This window comes from Pollicipes pollicipes, unplaced genomic scaffold (assembly GCF_011947565.3).
Source record: "Pollicipes pollicipes isolate AB1234 unplaced genomic scaffold, Ppol_2.1 Scaffold_7261;HRSCAF=8764_pilon_pilon_pilon, whole genome shotgun sequence".
Lineage (NCBI taxonomy): Eukaryota > Metazoa > Arthropoda > Thecostraca > Pollicipedomorpha > Pollicipedidae > Pollicipes > Pollicipes pollicipes.
Window position 1 is genome coordinate 16542553 of NW_023597054.1, and position 24510 is coordinate 16567062.

The 24510-nt window shown below is 56.7% G+C and overlaps 1 protein-coding gene across 1 annotated transcript in view; it reads right to left on the reverse strand.

Moving 5' to 3' along the window:
• Nucleotides 1-18200, reverse strand: part of LOC119112564 (FYVE, RhoGEF and PH domain-containing protein 3) — a 32139-nt gene extending 13939 nt beyond the window's left edge. Inside the window, exons 1-6 of the mRNA XM_037236779.1 lie at nt 16650-18200; nt 6907-7246; nt 4433-4601; nt 2841-2977; nt 1745-1883; nt 7-212 (exon numbers count right to left, since the gene is read on the reverse strand). Coding sequence (XP_037092674.1) covers nt 7-212; nt 1745-1883; nt 2841-2977; nt 4433-4601; nt 6907-7246; nt 16650-18142 — 2484 coding nt within the window. The 5' untranslated portion in view covers nt 18143-18200. The remainder of the gene's footprint in view (nt 1-6; nt 213-1744; nt 1884-2840; nt 2978-4432; nt 4602-6906; nt 7247-16649) is intronic.
• Nucleotides 18201-24510: the final 6310 nt, after the last annotated feature.

Genomic DNA, 24510 nt, shown 5'->3' on the forward strand with positions numbered 1-24510 from the left:
GCTCACCAGGAACAGATAGCGCTCCTGGTGGTCGCCGCTGCGAGCCGATATCTTGCAGATCTTGCCCTGCTTCACCAGCTGGCGGGTGGGCGACACCAGGTCCGGACCGCCGCTGATGTTCTCCTGGATCTCCAGCAGCTGCTTGAACTTGTCCACCCGCTTCATCGTGTCGTTGCTGTGCGTGGCCGCGTGCGTGACCAGCTCCAGCGCCTCTGGAAGGGGCGGCAGGCAGCCGCGTCAGCATGATCCAGCCCGCTCGCGTGGCCGCGGGCGGCGGTGCGAATCAGACACGCTTTCCGTGCGGCCGGCGGCGCCGTGTCGGCCCCATAGCCACGGTGCCGGGTGACGGCGCAACTCCGGCCGGCGGCGCACGCGGCGCAGACAGCTGACGGTGCGCCGCCAAGGCCTCAGGCACGCCGGAATGGCGGGCGGCGGCGCGCTGCTGGCCTGGTTACGCTGCTAATTCGGGAGACCGCTAATTCGGGGGGGGGGGGGCAGGCTCTCGGGGTGAGTTAAGCGGACGCGATACGCACTCCGTCCAAGGTTGGCTCCAGTAACGGCTCCCCGCGGTGCTGTAACGCGCGGCGAGCCAAGAGTGCGCGACACTTGGAGAGATGCCGCCTGCAGACATCGCCTCCGGAAAACGCATTAGTGAGGTGACGCGTGTGGAGTGGGTATGGACGCGGATGACGTCACACTCCAGGGCATCGCGGCGGAGTCCAACACCACATGCGGGCACCACCTTTAGAGTTCGGACGCCATATTACGAAACTAAAATTGAACTACGAAAGCCTTTTTATGAATGCGTAGTCCAGCCGATGATGGTAACATTAGAAAAAATGATGTTCGGAGATAGTGCAATGAGTAATCGCATTCGGCATTTCCAGCTACAATTTGCATACAACCGTCCTTATACATGGGAAGGAGTTTAAATGTGTTTGTTCCATCAACCATTCCATGCTGTGCCCAGCTTCATACGATAGTACTAAAAAGACAGGCAAAACTTACATATTCCTGTGTGAATTTAACCTTCTAACATGTTTTTTAATCGACGCACCATACCGTTTGTCAAGCAAAATTAATGCCGTATCACCCACGACAGTGTGATTTTTGCCACCGATCATACCACAGACAAAGGTGGGTGTCGACGTCAGCGGACCGCCAACACTGCTATCATCTTGTCGGCCGAGGACAGCGGTACTGATGCAGAGGTCCTCGTAACATGAGTAGGAGCTAATATCGTTGCTATCTCGCATGACGTCAAACGTGCTAAGTGATGATTTCTGACCTCAATGTCTCCTTGAAGCTGGTTTGTTACGGTCGTGCAGTAAAAGCCTCGTCGCGCAAAAGACAACACGTTACGGATGGAAAATGCATGGCGAAAGAGGATTATCAGTTGAATGAAGTAATCCTTCGGACGGGAATTCCACAACGCTGGTCTTTGTCCGCCAGCAAGGCTACAATCCGGTACCATGTAAGAGAGACACCGGTTAATACTTCATGAGCAATCTGATCCTACTCCCTTTGATCCCGATAGGCTGGAATTGGAACATGCGAACATTACTTAAGAAATCTCTGGATTAATATCTTAAGACGGCAGCCGCTGCACTGAAGCGATAGGTATGCCGTTTTTGCCGTTTTCGTGATACAAAATGCATAACACATTGACATAGCAGTCCTGAGGCGACACCCCCTAACACGTGGCCAATACCACACAAGCCGTGCAGACACACCCAACACTAACGTTTGGCATCCTCGTAGTCTGGCGAGTTTTCCGGGAGCCTCTTCAGGTAGTCCTTCAGCAGCAGCTCGTACCGGGGTACCCTCTGGATGGGAACGATCATGTGGTGCTGCAGCGGTAGGTTACCGCACTCTTCCATCTCCTGCAAACACCAACCGCACCACGCTCGTGTCAGACCGCAGCGGCGCGTCACCGAACTCTTCCACTTCCCGCGGAGGAGGAGGCCCCGTGACAGAATGTCCCTCTCCTCCGGCACTGCGGCACCGCCGGCAGCGAGAGCGGTGCCCTGTGATCCAGGGGCCGCGGTGGTCGCGGCGGCGTGGCGGGGCGGGCGCGCGCCATGTGCGCCGCAGCCAGCAGCCCCGGTGAGGTGCGGCGAGCGGTGTAACGGCCGAGAAGCCACGGCACTCTGGCCGCGAGAGGCCTCTCCGCGCGCGAGGAAGGCCCTCTATGCGCGAGACCCCTCCGCGCACGGAAAAGATCCCTTCGCGCGAGAGAGGCCCCTCCGCGCATGATAGAAACCCCTCCACGCGCGGGATTCTCCTGCGCGCCAGCGGCCCTTTCACGCGCGAGAGAGGCCTCTTCGCGGTCTGCGTCACGTTAAGGGTGAACTGCTTCTCACTCTACCCGGACGGTATTTGCCATGGCAGTTCTGTCAAAACGGCGTCTGGTCCCCAGTGCCTCTCTACCCGCCATTCAGGAGCGAGGGGTTCTACAAAATAACTGGTACGCAGGAACTGCAGGATGTGCATGAGTTCTGTTCTAAAACGAAAGTGTTGTAGGTATGTGCGTGATTAGTGTTCGGTGCTATACCCCAAAGAGCTTAGAAGAATGCAGTACGGCGCGGTGCTGAAGTCGTAACTCACACCAAAATATTTACATAGAACACTACAATCTGAATTCGAAAAAGCAAAATTGACAGAGCCGGCCGACGAAGAATGAAAAACACGACACAGAAAAGTCAAAGGAATCATTCATGTGGTTGCCAAATGGCTGCCATGTTTACCCATGAATAATCCGTATTCATTTACGTGAAAAAGGATGCCATCAATCTTTAAAACCGACAGCCCGCAGCCCACAACACACCGAGCCTTCTTACGTGGATTTCGTTCATGATCGCTGCGAACCGCGGACACTTGGCAAAGAAAGCGTTGATGAGATTCATGGCGTTGTCGTAGCTCTTCACGAACTCGGTGTACATCTTGAGAAACGGAGCGCACGTCTTCATGATGTCCCCTGCGGACGAATAGGCACGTAACATCCCCTCATGACGTCCTCCAGGGATGGACAGGCGCGTGGCATCTCCTCAAGACGTCCTATGGGGGCAGATAGACACGTGACACCACCTCATGACGTCTCATGGCGACGGAGAAGCACGGGACATCTCCGCATGACGTCCCCTGGGGTCAGACTCGTGGAATCCCCTCATGACGTCCCCTAGGGGCGAACAGACTCGTGGCATCCCCTCATGACGTCCCCTGGGGACGGAGAGATACGTGACATCCCCTCGTGAGGTCCCCTGGGGACGGACATCCCCACTGAATTCCCTCATGATATTCCTTGGGGGTGGAGAAACACAGACTCATGCGCTCCCCAGCCAGCTTCCGAGGAAGCCGCTTGAACCGGTGGGACACCTCCTCTCTTAGCGGCCGTCGCACGGCGGGTGAAACCGTCAGCGGCCACTCGTCCGTCGGTCAGCGGGCCGCAACGCCCGGCTTTCCCCCGCTACCGACGGCGTCCGAGCGGGCAGCCTCTGGGGCGGTGAGGCGTCGCGTGACCACCCCGCCGCCGCGCCGCCGCCGGCAGCGGCGCTCGAACGCGACCGGCCCGCCGTCCGTCCGTCGGGATTATACACACGGCGCGGTTCCTGTTAGCACCCCGGCCGCCTGTTTTCGCCCGGGGTCAAATATTTGCCGGCGCCCCGGCCAGACGGCCCCCGTCGCGTCCGAATGTGCCGTTGCAGTGACTGGTTCGACAGCTCTGCGGCGTCGCGGACGATGACGCATGGCGCTGCACGCTGACGTGTCGGACGTGCATGGCACCAGGCGTCGGAGCGACAGGAATCGTCGCTATTCGAAGGCTGTGATACCAGACCGCGCGTGTTTCGGACGGGCATGACACCAGGCGGTAAAGCGACAGGAATTATCGCTATTCTAAGGCTGTGACACCAGACCGTGTGCGTGTGTGTGTTTTTTGTCACCTTAAAGTGGTCCTTTTTTACTCAGTCCCGTGCCATGAATGACTTGCTGCGTTGTGCGCATGTGTGACTGCTGAGCTCATCGTTTTTGGACCCCCCATGTTCAGCTGTGAACTGACGTGAAACTATAGATAAATGCTTGGCGTGAACTCGCCCCAGCGCACGGAATAAAGAGAGAACTTGAAAGATCAGCCCTCAGCGCACGTCATCGCGCGTCTGGTGGGCTGACCACAGGTCGAACCACATGTGTACACAAACAGGCGGCCGGCCGGCGTGGGCGGTACGGGCGGCACGAACGCCTCGTCCGTCCCGGCCCGCCGGGAGCCACATAATTAATTACTCATGCGCGAGGCGGCGCCGCCTCCCCCGTTCTCCGTCTGGAGCTGAGGCTGAGGCTGAGCCCTGCCGAGTGGTGGGCGCCAACGGTGGGACTGCACTGACGGCTGGGACGAGAGCTTTCCACCCCGCCGCTCCTGGATCGTGTGGACACGTACCTATCCGCGGGTCGTTCTCCCAGTCGGCCAGCCGGCTCTCCAGCTGGGGAAGCATGTGATCCTTGTGGAACTGGTGGATGGACTTGACGTTGGAGAACATCTGCGCCGTGATCTCGTTGTTGAACATGTGGTGGGCGCGGTTCTCCTGGTCCACGCGGAAGTGGAAGATCTGCAAGAGAGGAGGCGGAGCGTTGAAGCAGAAGCACCCGCGCTGTACGACAGATACGGCGCAATACATTTATCGACAGATTTATGTACCTGTTAGGGCTGCAAACGCTGCAGCGGCATAAGCCTGATTGTCTGATTGAGAACCATCCGATCCACGCCCGGCCGGCATGGAATTGAACGAGTCATCTGGCAAACGGCCAGAGAGCGTTCGCCTGGCACGGAACGACCGCCTCGTTGCACTGCATGATACGACAATGGACCCTTTCGCAACCTTGTCCGGTAGAAAGGCCGGAGACAAAAGTCCCCGCTGACGTGGAATCATGCCGCCTCAGGCGCTGGCCTGGTTGGCGGGTCTGTTTGGCGGTTTTGGTCGGTGTGTTTAGGATACCAACAACATCCCAGGCTCGTCAGCACTTTAAGCCCACGGTCACACGAAAGAATCGCTCGGAATTCAGAACTTCATATTTTCCTGAAACTTCTGCAATGTGCAGACTAAAGGTCCCGATCCAGACAGGACTCGGCTTTCCACAAAGCATGCTGTCGAATTTGACCTTCGCAGTGGGCACGCGGCGGTGAACGCCGGTGATCTGGCGTTTACAGCCGGACAGGAATGCCGAGCAAACATAATAGACGGGCTTGATGGGTGAGATACACAGCCCGTGCCGGAGCTCCACCCTGCGCTGCCCATAGCACCGCGAGGCTGCATCCTGCTACAGATAACCGGCAGCGGGCCTCGATTGCCTCCGTGGCCGGCGGGCGGCTGCGGGCGGTTCTGCTGCGTCAGTGCTGTAAAGTGCACGTGAGCCGGGCCTGAGGCCGGGAGAGAGTTCGGCGGCGGGCCGCACCTGTTCGTGCTCATGAACGTTTGACCTTTTGTGACCGGAGGCGTGCTGAGAAGCTTGTTTGCGCTGGTGAAGCCAGGATGTTTTCCCAACATAAGCTCCCTGATTCACACGGTTGGAAACGCGTTGAGTCATTGAGTCAGAGAAAAACCTCAGGATGGTTTAGGCTCCCGGCATGAAGCAGTGTTGGTGTTTCATCGTGTGGGGAAGGCAGAGGGCAATTGCCACTAGTTGCACGACGACATGTGAGAATAGCTGCACTCGGAAGAACGAAAGGTATCGCAGGCCTTTCAAACGACATGTCATCGCACTAGTAGTGTCATGTGCCACGTACTAGTAACGCACAGCACACAGTACACCATGCCACTATCATTTAGCCCCACTAGGTCCGTGTGAGCATCGACCAATATTATCACCTTATACAGAAGGGTAAAGAGGCGGCAGGCTGCCTGGAAAGTCTAACACATCACGTCCCGCGAAAGGACTCTTATCTCACTAGCCATTTGTACTGTGCTAACGTGAAATATATTACACGGAAACATCCGATAAGCGGGATATCGAAAACGTTTTGCGTACATTTTCTCCAGGATCTTTAGGACTTAAAAGTTTGAGTCAGAAACCTTTGATATTGGTAGATATTACTGTTTAGACCATACAATTCACAATAACAGATTCTTTACCGACGTTAACGACACAACTTGTTCCGCTCTGTTCGCTGCGGGCCACCGCCGAGTTATCTGAGGGCCGAGTACGCTGTTCTGTAAGAGTCAGCTCATGCGTGTCGGTCGGCAGGCGGGACGCGGGTTCAATCGTCCAATGAGCGATCTGCGTCAAACTATTGATCCCGACTGAGTGTCACGCCAGCCAGGAGACGGTCTCGCCGCACCAATATTCAGCGCGGGAGGGCTTAACATACCGATATTATGCTAGTTGGCTCAAAGCGCTCGGTAGAAGTAATCTCGTAATTGAAGGTTCACCGTCACTATGCTGGCGGGGCAAGGCTCAGTGTCACAACACCACTTATCATTAGGGTGGCGGGGCCATGCTCAGTATCACAAGACCATTATTACTAGGGTGGCGGGGCCATGCTCAGTGTCATAAGACCATTATCATTAAGGGCGGGGCCACGCTCAGTGTCACAAGATCATTATCACTGGGTGGCGGGGTCACGCTCAGTGTCACAAGATCATTATCAATAAGGGCGGGACCACGCCCAGTGTCACAAGATCATTATCACTAGGGTGGCGGGGCCACGCTCAGTGTCACAAGATCTGTTAAGCACTGCCCCGACAGCGGCCAATCGGTTTGGCATTGATCCTAATGTGATCCCCGGTAACAAGGAGCAAAATACTTCAGCTCGGCTTCACAACGCCGCGACTGTCTAGCTATGAAGCGGCTGGATGGTCACCCCCGTGGCCTACACCGCCGAGCGTGGGCGTGCCGCTGCGCCGGCCGGCGTCTCACCTGGTCGATGAGGTGCAGCTCCTGGACGTACTTGCGCTCGGTCACCAGCAGCTCGCTGGCTATCTTGTGCAGCCGCTCGCGGCGGCGGCGCTCCTCTTCCTCGGCCGCCGCCACGTCCTCACTCACGTCCGCCTCGCGCTCGCCCGGCGGCTCGGAGGGCGCCTCGGAGGGCGCCTCGGACGGCGTCTCGGGCCGCGCCTCCTCGAGGGTGAGGGCCGGCTTGTGGCGCCAGCCGAGCTGGCGGCGCCGCGCCGGCGCCGGCAGGTACAGGTCGTCGTCGTCCGACTCGGACTCGGACACTTCGAACGTGTCCTCGTACGTGTACTGGGAGCCGGCGAATCTGCCGGGAGGACCGAGCCCAGTCAGCACAGTAGCCAAAGGGACTCGGACACTTCGAACGTGTCCTCGTACGTGTACTGGGAGCCGGCGAATCTGCCGAGAGGACCGAGCCCGGTCAGCACAGTAGTCACAACTTGTGCGCGTGGGGTGCTTTTTTCGTAAAGCCGCTGGGTTGTGTGCCGGAGGACGGGTCCCGGTTACACAGCAGGCCCACTTTAGACACACTTTCGGACATTGGCGTCCCCACGACCAAGACGTACAAGGCCACGCACCAAAGCCGAAACATATTCAGTTTGTAACTGGCCAAGTAATCAAGGGATAAAGAAATCATGTGCTGAGGAATCGCAGTGATTACGTGCACGCAGTGACAGCTCGTTGTTGGTAACGAGCAGTCAACGGGTAAATAGCGGCGCGTTTTTCATGCGGTCGGGCCATATTATTCGCCGATGCTATTGAGACTTAGGGGACAACTCTGGCTTGAAGCAACACCTCCAAAATCTTGCATTTGTCCACAGAATCCTTCAATGGCCCTAGACAGTTGTGAGCGGGATGAGCTGCTCGTCCACTGCTCATCCAGGGGATGAGCAGTAGTGCAATATATTTCTAACGGTAAATGGTGTAATATGCCAATTGAGCCAGGAATTTGTAAAATTGCTGCAATATTCGAGGCACGGCTCTTTCCAAGATTCCACGCGAAGTCCGCGCTTTGTTGAGGATAGCGTTGCCGATCTTGGCATGAGTCACAGCAGTTAAGAACAAATATTCTGGTTGGAAACTGATCGCGTGACTACTGAAGTGGTTTACATGGGTCGAAGTCCAAAATCGGTGGTCCGCTGACAAGCGCTGTTATTTTCTGTCATCGTAAATGAAGACGTATATTTTTAGAGTCCTCTACACGTATTTGTCAACCGGACACAGTGTAGCACCCCAAAACTATGGAACGAAACGTCGCGAGGATCTCCGCGCAGTAAGCACACATGAAACCTGGGGCGGAATATCTCAATTTTGAGTGCGTGGCCAGCTGCCTCTTGCTGTTTCTGGGGGGAGGTCCGTTTTTTTTAGACCTTTCCCTTCCTCAGCTTTGATCTCCCTCAATGCAGCCATATCGCTTGTAAGTCAATGGTCCTGAGCCTGTCCGACAACTGTTGCTACCTCCCGTTCCTCCTGCAGGCACTGCCTGCGAGGCCCATCTCGTTTGCTGTTCCATTCTCTCGCTTTATTTTCCTTCCTGTCGTCTTATGTTCACAAGCTTGTATGTTTGTGTATTTGTGCTACCGTTTGCCGCTCATGCTTTCCGACTTTTCAAACTGTCTTTCGGTCCTTTAGTTTTGCCAGGTATGGGCACCAGCCAAAGGTCATATGCCATCACATAGGCGCCGGCAACCTTCAGCGCAAAACATTGTGTAGTGACGTCACCGGTGCGCTCGCGTTCGGAGAACGATGACACAACACCGGCTGCGGTGAGTGACGTCAGACACCCTCCGGCGGCGGCCGTGTGCCACGCACCCCTCCCTCCCCTCCCTCGCACCGTTGCGAGCGCCGAGGCATTCGGCGTGACGCAGCTGGCGTGGCCTCGACTCCGCCCGGCCGTTGTCCGAAACCGGCCGGCCGCCGCCGCGCCGTCACTCCGTCACGCCGGAGTGACGTCACCGCGGCGTGACGTCACGGGTTCGGCGAGCCCGGTGCGGCACCTGGCGTCGGTTCCAGCGCGGCTGAATCACGAGATGACGAGACGACGCTCGGTGCGCGCCCGACTGCCCGTATATAGCTGGTGTCCGAAGCCGGCCGACAGCTGGACAGTGCGCTTACCATTCAGGAGGACAGGATTAATGAGGGGTGGGGGCCCACCGAGGTGACCCATGGAAGGCCTCGCTGTCATGCAGCGAGTCAAATGCAAGCTGTCAAATGGCGCAGGCTAATATTCCAGGCGGGGTTTCCAAACGCTAGCCGGTTCGTACCGAGCGACGCACGTCCGTTTTGGCACGCGAAGCAATGTCCCCGGCACAGGGTGCACAAAAATGTGGGGCGCGGTTCGCCGCGCTGTGGCACTGGGTGCCGACTGAGTCGTACGCCCGAGCGCTCGGCGCGGATGCCGTTCTGCAGCGCCACGCGGGCGGACAAAGGTTTGACCTGTAAATACCCAGGACGCTGCGCCGGCCGCGCGGTAAACACTGCGCCATTGATGAATGGCGGCGGTAAACATCTACCGGCGGCAGCGGACAATATCGTGACTCACACAGGTGACTTTTTGTGGAAATGTGGGTGTAGGAAAGATGAACAGACTTGTGGAACGACTCTCCTTGGAATGTGAGTAAGCTATGAGCGAGAAACCTCGCCAGTCTACTAAAAGTGTGGAAAACAGTGTGTTAGGAATGCGAATTCGAATTAATTACGAGTTCGGAAAGAATAATTTTCCGGATGCGCTGTTCACGATGCAATTGGTCTGATACATAGCCTTCACGTACAGGATTTCCCGCACCCTATCAACCAATATACTTGTGGGCCTGTGCCCGTATCCAATCGCCATCCATTCTTAATCAGGTGTACCCATAAGTTAACCACGAAGCTGCATTTTCCAGCATTTTAGTTCCAAACTATGGAAGAGTTTTGGGAAAGTTAACATCCAATGGTGCTGTTTTAATTCACAAATGGAAGAGTAGTGTGAATGGAGCTAATTATGACTAAAAGCAGCAGGAGCAATGACACGGTGTACTTTGGCATTGCAAGACACAGCAATAAAAAGGTAATAGCTCGGGCGAATTCTTTACAACTGCCCTCCCCTGCCACCAGTAAGACGAATGTGATGGCATGGGGTGACAGGGACAGGGACATTATCACCGTATAGAATGTGTATTGTACATCATATCAAAATCTAAACGAATGGAGTCAGACGCATTTGGAACCCATGTAAAGAAGTCCAGTCGTCAGTTATTTCCGTCTTTCCGCGGTTCGGCGAAAGAATAGGTGCACTGGTGTCGTCAAGTCAACTTCCTGACACAAAATATTTCCGCAAAGTGACTTGCGGTGAGCTCGGATGTTTCGGCCGGCAAAAGGTTGAATCTATGTCGGTTGGCCACTTTCCAGCTGAAAAGTAACAAACAAAAGAGGATAAAACAATAGTCGTTTCGATGCGAGCTGATGTGACTGCTGTCACGCCTCCCGTTCACTACCCGGCAACCGTTTATTATCCGTATCCCCACGGACCGGACAGCGACGGGCCAGCATATATTATTTGTTAAACGGCACATTCATGAAAACAATGATTCCACGTCTTTATGCGCTCGCTGTCACGACCCGCCGTTAATAAAAAACACCAAACTGACGGGTGCCTGGTTTGTGTGCTCGACTGTGCATGACCTGTCGCACACGACGCTGTTTATTTCAGTCAATACTTATGCCCGCTCTTACCTACGTCTTATGGCGTTCGCGGCGTGCTGCTGAGACCTGAGATACCAGATGTGGGCCGGCTTCGATCTGTGTTGTGCAGTCTTCTGCGACTGGGAACTTTACGGTACCGCGGGAAAAGCAAGGGAAACGTTACTTCTGCTCGTACTGCAGCGTTGCAGGAAAGCCACGCTTGATCAAGCAGGTTGCAGGCAAATACGTCGAAAGCACTTCAACGCAACATTTCAAAATGAATGTGCTGCCTGCCGTTGAAACCTGAACGGCGTTTCGAAGTGATTCCGAAGATAAAGGGTCGTCTAAAGCGTGACAGCCTCAGCCATACCGACACGTTGAACGTGCGCACCCACCGGCTAGTCGAAACCTAGCAGCGAGGCCTCTCTTGACACGAGCTAGGGTGCGACCAGGTGGCGACCTTGGCACAAAACCAAGACGTCGGTGGGTAACGAGAGAAGTCGAGGAGGAGATGTCCCTGCTTCTTTTAGGCTGATCGCCAAAAATGGACAAACGTTTGGCGAGTCGCCACCGACCTGAGGCCCACCGATCTGGGGTCGGCACGTGTGGGCGCCCCAAAAAAGTAACCATAACACCCCATCGCAAATGGCACGTCGTGCAGTGCGACGAATCAAAACAAATCAGGCACTATACAAGGACGGAGACTGATGGCAATAGGCTGATACGAATCAATGGTGACTTCATACCCTGTGAAAATTTTCAACGTCCATCGCCATGATGTGCCTTCGTTTGGCTGGGATATCAAACATGCAATCTCGGTCAGTGACAAGACAGAGCAAAGCCTGCACATTTGACATGTGGGGTTTAGTCACCGCCTGCCCCTCGTGTTATCCATGCGATGCATCATGCACTTCGCCGCGCATTCCGGTCAGATTCTGCGGCAGATGGATTCGCGATTCCTGATCCGGACAAAACCACTCAACGAAAGATAACAAGACCCAGACTAGATTTAGAATATAAAGATTCCGGTGCCTATATACAGCCTTAACATGCAGCTGTGCAGTAGGCGGCCACAAGCTCAGCAAAATGCCACATGCGAAAGGCGAATTGCAAAACACCTCCAAGCCTTCTGCCGGATCCCTGCGACCGCAACAGCCACGACACCACCATAAATTTTCGTAGAAAAAAACTCCAAGAACTGGGAGTGCAGGTAGATACATACAATTAAGGAATACGGTCCAAGCCGTGCTGAAAATCGTTGAGCCATGAGCTTCAAGCACCCAAGTTCAGAATGCGCCATGAATGTTTCTCAGCATGATCGCCAGTTGTTAAATGGATACAGTCTTAATTGAGATACCGCGGACTGGAGAATGCTGAGAACTCTGCATGCAACATCATGCTTCATGTTCTGTGGTCATGCTCGACTCAACGGGTTGGTTATTGAACGATATTTTTCTCCAGCGAAAACCGTCCAGTGAGATTATCTCGTGGTGAGCCCCCCCCCCCCCCCCCTTCCCGCCCTGCCCCACCTTCGTTAACATGGACGAGCCCGGCGGACGGAGCAGGCCTATCGAGTCATCGCCACCGCCCGCCTCAGACGCCGCAATCGTGTTCCTCCACAGCCGGTGACGTCACCCGACTGTCAGCAGGTGTCGGCGGTGGGAGGGGAGGAGAGGTCTGAGGCCGCGGCCGCGGTGGGCTGAGGTCGGATGGGCACACCCCGTCACCCGCGCCTCGCCGCTGACGCTGGGCCACTCCCACGCCGGGACAAATCCGGACCGGCGAGGGACAGATATTTGGATGATGAGGTACAGGTGTTTATAGAGACCCAAACAGACCCAACCAGAGAGAGTGGAATGTGGACCCGTGTTGGTTGTCAGGGAGCCAATAACTGGGGAAGTTAACGGTGCCCAGCCCGCGCCGCACGCGTCCAAACCGAAGAGCTTATCAACCGCGCGCTGAACAAACAATGATCTCTTTGAACCAGCTTCCGACTCATCTGTGCCGAACCACGTTGGGAGGAGGGGGGGGGGGGGGTGACCGCAACCCCAGCTCACAAGGCTTGGGGGATTTATAAGTGGTGCGTGCACAAGGAGCATTATTCCCACTTCCGAGAGGTGATGAGTGCTGACGAATTTGGCGTCGGCTTTGATCCGACCACAGTTCCACAGGAATTAAGCGCAAGCCTGCTTAGAATCACGGGCGATCGCTACGAAATCGACAGCCAAGCAGGGCCCCCCCCCCCTTCACTCCCCCCACCCCCCCCCCTCTCAAGGAGGTGACTGGTCGCGCGGTTTCATCGTCCGAGAACGCATCATATTACTCACATTCCCGGTCTTTCTGGCGCCAAGAGCGGAAAGGATTGACAGTTAAGACAAAGAGATAGACAGTGCCTGACAGCCCTTGCTCAAGACGTGGCTGCCACAAATTATGTTAAGTCTGCTCTTTCCTCGGACGTTCGTCCGGCAGCACTTCGGCCCTCTCTTTTGAATCACCTTTGCTGTACAGCAAGCGATTATATAATCAACGCTAAACTCTGGCCTCCCTGGAAACTCCTGCTTACAGACTGCGAAGTTAATTGCAACATCACATCGTCTAAGAGGGCCAGATATAGGCTTTAAAAAATGGTGTAGCGATTATTGCCAATCGGAGTGAGTTTTCTCAATTGTTGTTGATATCGTTCGTTATGCAGCGGTAATGGGTACGAGTCCCACGTCAGGTGCATGGTTCGGCCCGACTGACAGGAAAGGTCAGCTGGCAACTGACCACCGAGGGTCAACCCAGGCCCGGGCAGCCGCGCCGCAGCACAGCACGGCGTGCTGTCTGCACTCCTGTGCGGGGAAACGGCGAGGACCAAATCATCCGCTGTGCTGGTCGTTACACATTCCCGTCCTTCTGACGTCTTTGAGATGACCGTGCAAATCTGCGGGGTCAGGGTGCCTGCTCGTGTGATATTTGATCCTTCGTCCCTTACGATATCCCTGTGAGAGCCCACGTCCTTGATTCACCAATGGAGAGCCCGAAAAACGCACAAGATGTAGCGAGGAAACATGGCATAGTTCTGACCTCTCCGTCTTTCCTCTTCAGCTTACTTGGACATTATCTGACCTCTTTTGAAAAGAACGATCTTGATGCATGGTGTCGCACCGCACAGAAACGCGCGTGCAATTTCGCAGGCATGGTTGAGGCTGCACGAGGAACCGTTTTCGAGACTCCTATCGGCACAGACCCCTCGCGTCACGTCACGCACAGTGATACTGCATCCGCCACACAGTCGGTACAGTTCTATCCGCACAAAACAGAGGTCCGCGCGGTGGGCATAAGGAGCGATGTTGCACGGCGCCGTACATGGAACTACATCCTGCAGTCTGCACAGCGTCCTGCATGGGCTTGCAATGTCGCACAGACCCTCTGACGCCAGCACAAGGGGCTGGTTTGGCGTTGCGTCAGCTGATGGCATACTGGACTGACTCCGCTAATATGTACCCCCAGCGAGGAAGCCACAGCACGACAGGACACAAAGAAAGAGCACGTTACCTTACGTGTCGCACAACACAGTGATAGGTGACAGAACGCTGTTGTCCATCGCTTAATCTAAAACTGTGGCCGAAGTCCTCGGGACACGCCCTCAGCCTTCGAGTTCAGCTGGAAACGGTTCAACAAAACAACGCCCGACCGCCATCAACACCTTCGTACCATTCGGCCTCATTCCACCGCCACACCCTCGACATACGCTGCATGCGCTGTGATCCCGTAATAAGAGGGAACACCAGGCCACCTCAGGCGAGGAAGCGGGACGTCACGAGCACCGAAGAGCGCGCGGCCGCGGCCGAGGGCGCTGGCTGCACCCATTTACCCGGCAGACCGCGCGGTCCGCCCGGGGATAAATGGCCGCGCTGCCGCCCAGTCCGTCGACCATTATCTGCCTGCCAGTGATCGCGCGGCTCCAACAATGCGCTGGAGCACGGCCAAGCAAAGCCAGTCCGCTGTTGCCCGGCTCACCGTTCGGAACGTTCCCGAACAGCGCGCCCCAAACACCCATCACCGCTCCCCGGAGGCGGGGCGAGGCGAGACGAGACGCTTCTGCCAGCCGGAGGCGGCGGCGGCGGCGGCGGCGGGCTGCTGACAGGGCGCCCTCCCACCCGTCAGCGGGGCTCGCGCCGCAGGCGGACGGGCTCGGTCAGCGCGACGGCGTCACGACCGGCACAGAGCCGCGGCGGAGCTCAGCGCCAGCTGGCCCCGGCAGCCCTGCAACTGTCAGTCGGCGGAGCGCGGCGGAGCTCTCCGCGCGGCCGGGCGTGACTGATTCGGCCCGGAACATGGCAGGCAGGCCGGCTTTGAAACGGTAAATCGGGCCTGACGCCACTGGCATCAGGCCTGGTGTCTACACACGCTCCAGAGCTTCGCCGGGTTAGTGTTGTCTTAGCGCGTCAGCCAGTGCAAAGTTTACGAAGATCGGGGTTTTAATAGCCACGGTAAACGGGTAATAGTGAACTGAAGGCCACTGAACGCCTTGTAATTCACTCGACCGGCTACGTAGGATGCCAACAGGGGGAAATGTGTAGGAAAAGACTTCCGGTCTCAGTAAATTGCGCCCAGCTGAGCGATTCCGCAGCACGCAAAAATGTGTAACACAGCGGGACAACCAATGGCCGAAGGGCCTGCAACCGTCGCTGCAGTCGACCCATTGAATTCGCACTGCATGGGATCACGATGCGCTTAGCTTCGTGCCCAGCCAGCGATCATGACGGGGGGGGGGGGGGGCAGGGGAGGAAATTACCCGACCCCAGTCAAAACTCCGATATTTCAATATGAGTTTGTCGTCAGTGCAGCCCCCCCCCCCCCCAATCGCGTCAGTGCAAACCTGTCCCCATCTATTCCGCTATCCCCGGCTGGCCCCTGAACGCGGTCGGCCACCCCGCGCCAGCGACCTGCATTGTGCAGCCGTCACTCGGCGTGACGCCGCAGCACGTGACGCCTGCCCAAGGTCGGTGGGGCAGCCCGCCCCACAGCGGGCCGGGCCGGACCGACGGGGGCCTCGCCGGGCTGGCGGGCGGCCCTGCTCGGCCGACGGGGGCCCTGCCCGGCCGGCGGGGGCCCTGCCCGGCCGGCGGGGGCCCTGCCCGGCCGACGGGGACCCTGCCCGGCCGACGGACGGCCCTGCCCGGCCGACGGGACCCTGCCCGGCCGACGGGGGCCCTGCCCAGCCGACGGGGGGCCTGCTGGGCCGACGGGGGCCCTGCCGGGCCGGGGGATGGCCCTATCCGGCCGACGGTGGCCCTGCCCGGCCCGGCCCTGCCCGGCCCTGCCCGGCCCTGCCCGGCCCGGCCCGGCCCGGTCCTGCTCGGTCCTGCTCGGTCCGGTCCGGTCCGGTCCGGTCCGGTCCGGTCCGGTCCGGTCCGGTCCGGCCTGGCCCGGCCCGGTTGCGAGGCGCGGCCAATATGAACCCTCGGCGATCGATGCCATTTGCAGCGGCCAGACGGTGGGGAGCGGCACCGGTGTGCCGGCAGCTGGACAGTGGCCGGCCACTGCCTCTGCGACCGGCCACCGTCACTGCGCCTCTGCTCTGCAGTCAGCCGAGCCCGGCAAACAGGAGCGCCGGGGTAGCGGTCGGCGCCGGCTGGCTCCTTAAAAAAATATCCGGCCACAAAGCAGGAGGCTCAGGGCAGGGGAACAATGGCGAATAAATGTCAACGATTTCCCTAAGCTGATTGTGTCGTGCGGCGGGTGGGGCACTCGGCGTCATTAGCTAGCTGACGAAACAGAACTGGGGCGCGGGGCCAGGGCGCCAGCAATAGGGACGCGCTCAGTGAGAGCGTGGGATTGGAGTGATGAGAGGCCGAGGGCTGACAGAGCAGGCGAAACAGGGGCGCTGACGAGGAGCGACCGGAGCGAAACTGAGCCACGACTCGAGCCGCGCCGCGCACAGCCGCCGCTTTGTCCGTCGGCGGTCACGGTGCGCCACTCCCCGCCGCGCGGACCGCCGGCGGAGAGGAGACGCCGGCGGCTATTTCCGTCGGCGGGCAAGTGCGCCGCGGGCCACTGACCTGGGCAGCGCGCCGGCCTGGCAGTTGAACATGCTGTGCGACGTCTGCATGGTGACCTGGCCGCGGATCCTTCCGCTCGGCGGCTGGATGAGCGGCCCGAAGGCAGAGAAGCGCCAGAGCGGCGGCCGCCGGCTGCCGGCCTCCGGCGGCCCGCCGCTATTGATTCGGAACTGGCCGCCGCCGGGACCGTCGCCCGCCTCGTGCACGTAGTCCACCTGAGCGCGTGCCGAGAAGTCCTCGCCGGAGGCGGTCAGCTGGCGCGGCGGGCCGCCGTCGCCGTCCTCGAAGGTGGCGTGGCGCACGGCGCCTGAGGCTTGCACCTCCTCGCGCACGTCGGTGACGCCGTCGCCGTGGGACGAGGCCTCCATGGCCTGCGCCACCTGGGCCCGCTCCAGCGCCAGCTGCGTTTCGCCGTTGTGGGAGGTGACGGTGGCCGACTCGAGCTTCTGGGCACGCTGCTGCGCCACGTTGGTGGCGCCGTTCTCGGTGGTGGCGCGCGTCTGCTGCTCCTCGCACAGACGCGTCGTGTTTGACTGGCTTGGCCCGCCGTCCAGCGACTGACTGAACGTCGTGTTGGATGCCGTGCGCGACTGCTGGAACGTCTGCTGCCGAGTGGAGGAGAGCTGTGGATTCGCCAGGTCGTCACCGCCCGCCGCCACCACCGACCGGTCACCGGAGCCGACCACCGCGCGCGACGAGTTCGACATCGCACTGGACGACGAGCTCATCACCGAGCTGGATGCGTTCATCACGGAGCTGGACGAATTCACCATGGAGTTGGTGGCCATGTTTGTGCCCCCGCGCGTCACGATTTCGCTGTTGAGACGCTCGCTCAACGGTCCCGGTCGCATACGCTCACTCAGAGGTCCTGCCATCATGCGCTCACTCAGCGGGCCCGCCCTGCCTCCGAGCAGCGAAGGACGGTCGGCCAGCAACGCAGGGTTGTCGGCCAACAGTGCAGGACGGTCTCCCAGCAACGCGGGCCGGTCGGCCAGCAGCGCAGGAGCGTCGGCCAGCAGCGCAGGGGCGTCGGTCAGCAACGCGGGCCTGTCGGCCAGCAGTGCAGGAGCGTCGGCCAGCAGCGCGGGCCGGTCGGCCAGCAGCACAGGAGCGTCAGCCAGCAGCGCGGGGCTGCACGCGCCGTTGCCGCGGCCGGCCGGCAGGGCCGCCTCCTCCCCCGGCGGCGCCGTTGCCCCCGAGGCGGTTGACCCCATCAGCTGCTGGAATCGATCGCCGGGCGCTCCGTGCAGCCCGTCCCACTTGCCGCCGCTCAGCAACTGCTGGAAGCGCAACCGGCTGTCGCTGACAAAGTCGCCAAGCTCACTGTCCGCGTCCGCGCCGCAGCGCCGGTGCAGCTCGCCGCGCAACTGGTCCAGGTCCATGCTGGCACGCGCCGCGCCGGCCGCAATGCGACTGCGCGGCGCTGGCAGGGCGCCAAAGTCGGCGCCGTCCTCCGCGAACAGGGAGAAGCGGCCACCGCCCCGTCGAGACATGACGCGCGCCTCACGAGCCAGACGTCAGCGCCGCCCCCGCGTGCGCCCACCTCCCCAGACTGACGCCGGCTGACTGCCGCGGCGGCGGCGGCGGCGCGGCGGCGGTGGCGCGCCCTCGTATAAACACGCGCCGCTAGACGGCGCGCGCTCACCGCGCGGCGCGGGCGGTGCGCACAGGTGGGCCGCCACCTGACCTTGGCCGCGCTGTGACGTCACGGGAGCGCTCGGTGGAGGGGCCACCGAATTAACATTTGACCGGGAATGGATCGCTCCTTTGACCGTATACGGGAGGAAGAGGAGAGTGGAATAACCAACAAGTTTAGAACGAAACATGAAAGACTGAGTTGATTGATGGGTGTTTTACTTCCAGCGCAAATATTTACGACGGGATGGTAAGCAAACCGCGCTCGTAAGTCCCTCACCTCGGTCACAATGGTTACTAAATGAGCTGGTGACTTCGGCTTTCTTGCATAGCCTTTACGTATCGTGTGCTTTTACCCCTCTATATATCGTGTACGGAAGAAATGGTCCAGAACTTACTGAACAATCAGCGGCCGTGTTTCATGTCTATTAAGTGCTTTCAAAGCACGCGCCCGACGGCATTTTTTGTTAACGACGGGTGGGCGGGGTGGGGGGCCGAGCCGAGAGCTCGCCCATCCAACTCCCCTCGCCGTTTCTTTTCTGGATGGATTAAGTCCGCTTTATATTTAGGAAACAGGAGTCAGATTCTAAATTTTGTATCCTTAAAAAATACGATCTCATTTAAACAGCATAGTAGTCATGCAGGGACTGATATAGAGGGAGCACTGGGACCACATGCCCCTTCTGATCGGAGAGTAATGGCACCCCTCTAGAGATCGCCTTTGGGCGCTGATAATGGCGGATCCATGGAGGGCAAAGGGGCCATGCCCCCCCCCCCCTCCCCCAAACGTCGTGGAACCATGATTTGCCACCTTCGTAAAAAGCGGCAGGACGTATGCTTTCATCTACATGCTACGTGATGTTTCCAACAATTGATAGTGTAAGCTTCCCGTTTTGCTACTGTCGGGACAGACAGCTGTGTCAACGGTCAACGCATACCCGCAGCTTACGACGGTTTCGATTGTAGCATGAGAAGTTCGTCGCGGGTGGATGGTTAACCCGTTATCACACTGACATTTTGGGAAGTGACTTAACCCCCTATTCTGTTGATTGGGTCCCACAGTGACCCGTTAGCTTCATCATAACACCTGGCGTTCTGGTTACAGATTGTCCTGTTGGACAATCTGTGCAGAACGCTAGGTTCACTCTGTACAGCGGAGTGCCTTCGGCACTCTGCTGTGGGGTCGTGGGCGGTGGCACGTATTTTGGGTCGCGGGGCTGGGGACGGTGTCAGTTATAATATCGCATTGTTTTCCGATAAAAAGTTACGACTTGTATCCGGCGGTGAGAGCAAACACAGCTTTTTAATACGAGGGTAGGGTGGTAGGTAGATTGCTCTATACGACAAACAATATGTTTTGTGTGCATGGGGCAGTGGACATCCAGCTACATTGACGGCTATAGTTACGGGATCTACTTCATTCGAATTGTTTGCCTGGGATATAGCGCACAGTGCCTCAGTGTAAAGCACTGCTGCTTTATTGAAGTTAAGATTGTTACTGTCTCGCGAGTGGCGTGCGGAAATATTGGCCGGCATTTAGCATCGTACCACATTCGTCGATTCAACCATGTCATGGTATCAACAATTGTGATCAACAACAGCGGCAAATGAACGCAATTTAAAAAAAATAAACACGCAATGGTCACGGGATTCCAGATGAAACTCAAATTTTCTCCTAATATGGCCCCGAAAAGCATAAGAGATATAAAAAAACAATACCACTGTTCCCAGTAATGGTGCCATGCATTTATCTGAGTTACCCCTACTACTTTCGTATTTTGCAGCTCAAATGGTCCTATAATCTACACTAACAAAGCTGCGCCAAGAGAAGTGAATGTTGGTTGATTTGGTTTTCCCAAGAGACCTTGCAACAGAGCGGTTCGGGTCTCAACTTTAAGTAAACAATGTTAAGTTCGTAGCCAACCTTGGATACGGGTACCAAATGTTGTTTGGCATAAAGCAATCCACAAGACGGGTGAATCAATAACGTCAATATCATATTTGAGTTCAGGAGAGAAAAAGCGCCTGGGCCTACGTTTGACAGACAAAAAAAAGTATTTGTACTGGTCAACTGTTTCGTACGCCTTTGTAATACTCCAGCCAAAATTGTTGGGACGAGCCAAACTAGCATTGGGGTAGGGGCGGGTGGAGTGGGGCGACGCAACATTGGGGGAACAGAGCCGTAAAAAAAAATACAAATCGACACCCGCGCTTGCGCCGGCAACCAACAGCGGCAGTATCAGGTTCTAGCTGAGATGCCCGGCGGTGCCCGGGTCATACCGGAACGTATGTCGCAAAAGAACTATTTGAGATAGCTGTAGTTTGTTTTATGGTCGAAACTTGATCTCACTTGTGTACCGGGTATTAGTATTTGTACCTGCATTCAACAAGCACAAACTGTTTGCTGGAGCAATACAGCTCACGCGATCTTCAAAACATCCCACTACCAGACGTTCAACTTCACAGAAACCGAGTGCAAGCAGTAACATGCAATCTGCAAAAACTACTCATCAGCTTCAGATCGCTAGATACTGGTATGGGCTGCGATCCTGCTGCAGCTGAATTCTTGCACCTGGAAACCCTACGACTGCAAAACCTCCCTGTACACATCCTTATTGGTCCTGCTCTCTCGCGACAGGGCGAACAGGTCGGCTGCTTCCTCTGGAGCAGCCGGCGTAATGTCTATCCTGGGAGAACACTGGCTCGGTCAGGTTGAGACCTATCACCTTCACCTGCAGACCCTTGGCTCTAATGGCTCCTATTCACGGTATCCACATCATCGGTGAAGTCTGCTTAATAGAATACTGTATCCGTTTGAATTCGGTGGGCCTGTCAGAGGGGGCAAGCGGGATTCTTGGGGTGAGGACGTTTGCTCCCTTAGCCTTGTCTGTTGTACCGTTCGTCATTGCAGAGCTAGATCCCCCAAACAAGCTGGCCTCCCCAAGATCTCCGAGTTTCGTAAGAACACGACGGACACCTTGTTTAAACACCGAGTTGTTCGATAGCAGCCATGTTGGCTCCAGGTGCTGAAACATCAAGCTGTGTGATAGCAGCCATGATGGCTCCCGGCTGCTGAGAAGCTTCAGTGGGAAGTTCACAGCCTCCTCTGGGCTTAGGACGATGTCCACCAATTTTCCGGTCCTTGTCTCCCCACGCTGCTTCTCCAGGAGCTTGCATTTAATATCACTGGCAGTAAAGTTTATCGGCGCCAGGATGATCTGCTCGCTTAAGTTGGGTCTTGGTACCGTTTTTCCAGGTCGGGAAAACCTTGGCCAAGAGGCCGTCGACCAATTGTACACTTTCGCCGGATGGACGCTTGATTTGACTGTTTTGGTTCTGTGCCTTGGTCTAGCCATTGCCAGCTGGCAGAAGTTGGTTGGCGAGCTGCCATGTTGTTTTGCCGCCTACTGAGCGCGCGCACTCAGTGATGAGTGCGTGGTGGTGCACCGAAAAACAGCGCCTTTTGGTCAAAGGTGTCACTTTAAAAACTTTCCGGGGGCCATGAGCCCTCTCCCCAATGCTGACTTGAGGCCCCAATGCTCCTTTGAGACCCCGCAATGCATATGGGCAAAAAGGGGACACTGGACCAAAGAAATACATAACAATCTTCTTGGCTTTAGGTGCACTATGTGCCTACACACATCTTTTTAGGTATCATGTTTATTTTGCACCAGATGCTGTCCTGTAGGCATCTAATGTTTGTATCGTACCAACTCCCTCATATCTAAGGTCTGTCTGTAAGTGTTTGACGATTGCTTCCAATGATGATTCCCGAATTGAGGTGAAGACCGATGGATTCGTGGTGAAATGGACCTGAAGGCCCATTTCCCAAGCAAGGACAAAGCCGGAGCCAGCGATTTACATTGGTTGGGATCCCGGCGTCTATCAGGGCCCCACAGCGCCTAAGGGGAGCCCTGTGTTGTCAAGAGGCACCGAGTTGGCCAGAGACAGTGTTCGAGGAGGCCCGAAGAGCCTGGAGGGTCCACAGGGCCCAACAATTAAGGGCCCGTTTGGAGAGTGAAGGGCACAAAGGTTTGGTTGATTCTGATTCGGGGGCTCCAGCCTGCAGGGGTGGACTCTCAAATGACAGTCATAGGACCATTTGCGGTGATCGGGGAGCTCCTGAGTCTATTTGAGCGGGTTTGTCGATCAGGCACCACCGGTACCGCACATTCGGCTCCGTGTCGGTATAGGCCTGACAGCCCATTTCCCCATCAGTTTCAGAGCCGGGGCTAGCGATTTACACTTGTCGGGGCCCCTGTATCGGTCAGGGGCCAACAGCGCCTAACAGAGGGTCCTGTGCTCGCAAGAGACCCGAAAGGCCCGGTTGGGGGCATAACCACCAGAAGAACTGGCTGTAGATCACATAAAGAATCACGGCCCGTAGGGTACTGACTTGAAATTTAAGTCAGACGTCCTCTTGCACCGTTTGAGGACCCCTGAGACAGAGCGTGTGTCTAAGTCGACTATAGGCCACGAACACTGAACAGCCGGCTCTCTGTCAGTCTGAACCCTGGGGACCCATTTCCCAATCAGGAGTAAGGCCGAGGGTCACGCTTCGCATTGGTCCGGGTCCCTGACAAAATAGTTGGGGTCCCCGTATCGTTAAGGGGCCCACGGCGCATAATCGGGGTCATGTGTCAGCCAGTGGCCCCTGGTCGGTTACGGCCTTTGTTTGAGGGGGTCGGAAGAGGGGCCGAAGTGCCCCTCGGGACCAAAGGCCAAGGCCCCGATTGGACTCGGGCTCGGCCCCCATCCCGCAGTGCCGAAACCTGAAATGTCAGTCAGAGGGCTTCTGTGGGGTTCCTCTTATGAGAGTTTTATATTCCTATCATATAGGGCCTAGACACGAAGTCAAACAGTCGGCCCCATGTCTGTATGAGCTCTTGAGGCCCATTTCCCAAGGAGAAACGAGGCCGGGGCCCGCGATTTGCAATGTTTGGGGTGACTGATACAATGAGCGGCTCTAATGTCGGCCAGGGGCACGTAGCTTTACAGGGGTTCTGTGGCGGCAAGTGGCCCCGAGCCGGCTAGGAGCGGTGTTTAATGGGGCCAGAAGAGGGGCGGAAGGGTTTCTTGAGACCAAAGATCAAGGGCCCGATTGGAGGGCTGAAGGACTCAAGGGCTGACTGTAGGTCACATTAAGGATACCCATTCGTAGGGCCGTGAGCTCAAATGTCAGTTGAAAGGCGACATGCATCGATTGGAGACCCTTGGGACAGAGCGTTCCTGTCTTTCGGCCATAAATCACCAACACCGAAAAGTCGGCTCCGTGTTGGTTTGAGCTCTCGGGGCCCAGTTCGCAGGATTTGTGTCTGAAAGTGACGTCAATGAACCACCCATGTGGATATTTTTTAAGATCACGTCGGATGCGATAAGGTATCGCACTCTATTTCCCTCCGCACATTCCCTCATGACGTAAGTAGGTACTGGAAGCTGAATTGGGTCGCTACGCTTCCAAACAGCCGACGCCGTGTTTTGAGAACATCTGGAAACCGAACTTAATCAGCACTGTGAAAGTCACATAAGCAATCCCCCTGGTTAACAGCTTAATTCCCCATTCAGAACGCTGCGTCACCAGCAGATGGCAAGCGACGCAGACATTTGGAAGGCTTCAGGCAGAGGTTGCGAGGAGCGTTTGTCCATCGCGAGCCAGCTATTCGCGGATAAAGCAAACGAGAAGACGGAAAATCAGCGCACGTCTCCTTTGGAAATGTGAGACAGGTTTCAAATTCAGCTAGCTTGAATTAATTTGAAGTAGATGGATGCAAAGATTATGACAAGAATATCACCCATAAGTGCCCCTGATACTGATGACGAGGGTTCCTGGCCTCATTCTCATCGATTAAATTTTAAGCGCTGATGAGATAGCAAGCAAGATTAAACAAACTGTAAAAATGCTGCGAATCCATCTGGCGGGCTTGCGTGAAAGGGATGTCGCATATTGCTGACACGTTGAAGAGAAAATGGTGACAAGCTAAAAAATATCTGTCTCCTGCTATGACTGAAAAATAGTGTACCATTCGACGCGGCATAACCGATTTCCCGGACTCAACGCGTGTGGAACATGTGGACCATGAACGTCGTGAAATACGGGCCTTCAAAGCTCACATCGTACATTGTAGCTTCAAACACGTAAAAATGCGCTCGTGCAACAAAAACTATTATCCAAAACGTCATAAACCATTTACTGCCATTTGGCAAAGCACATTTATCACTTAAGGAC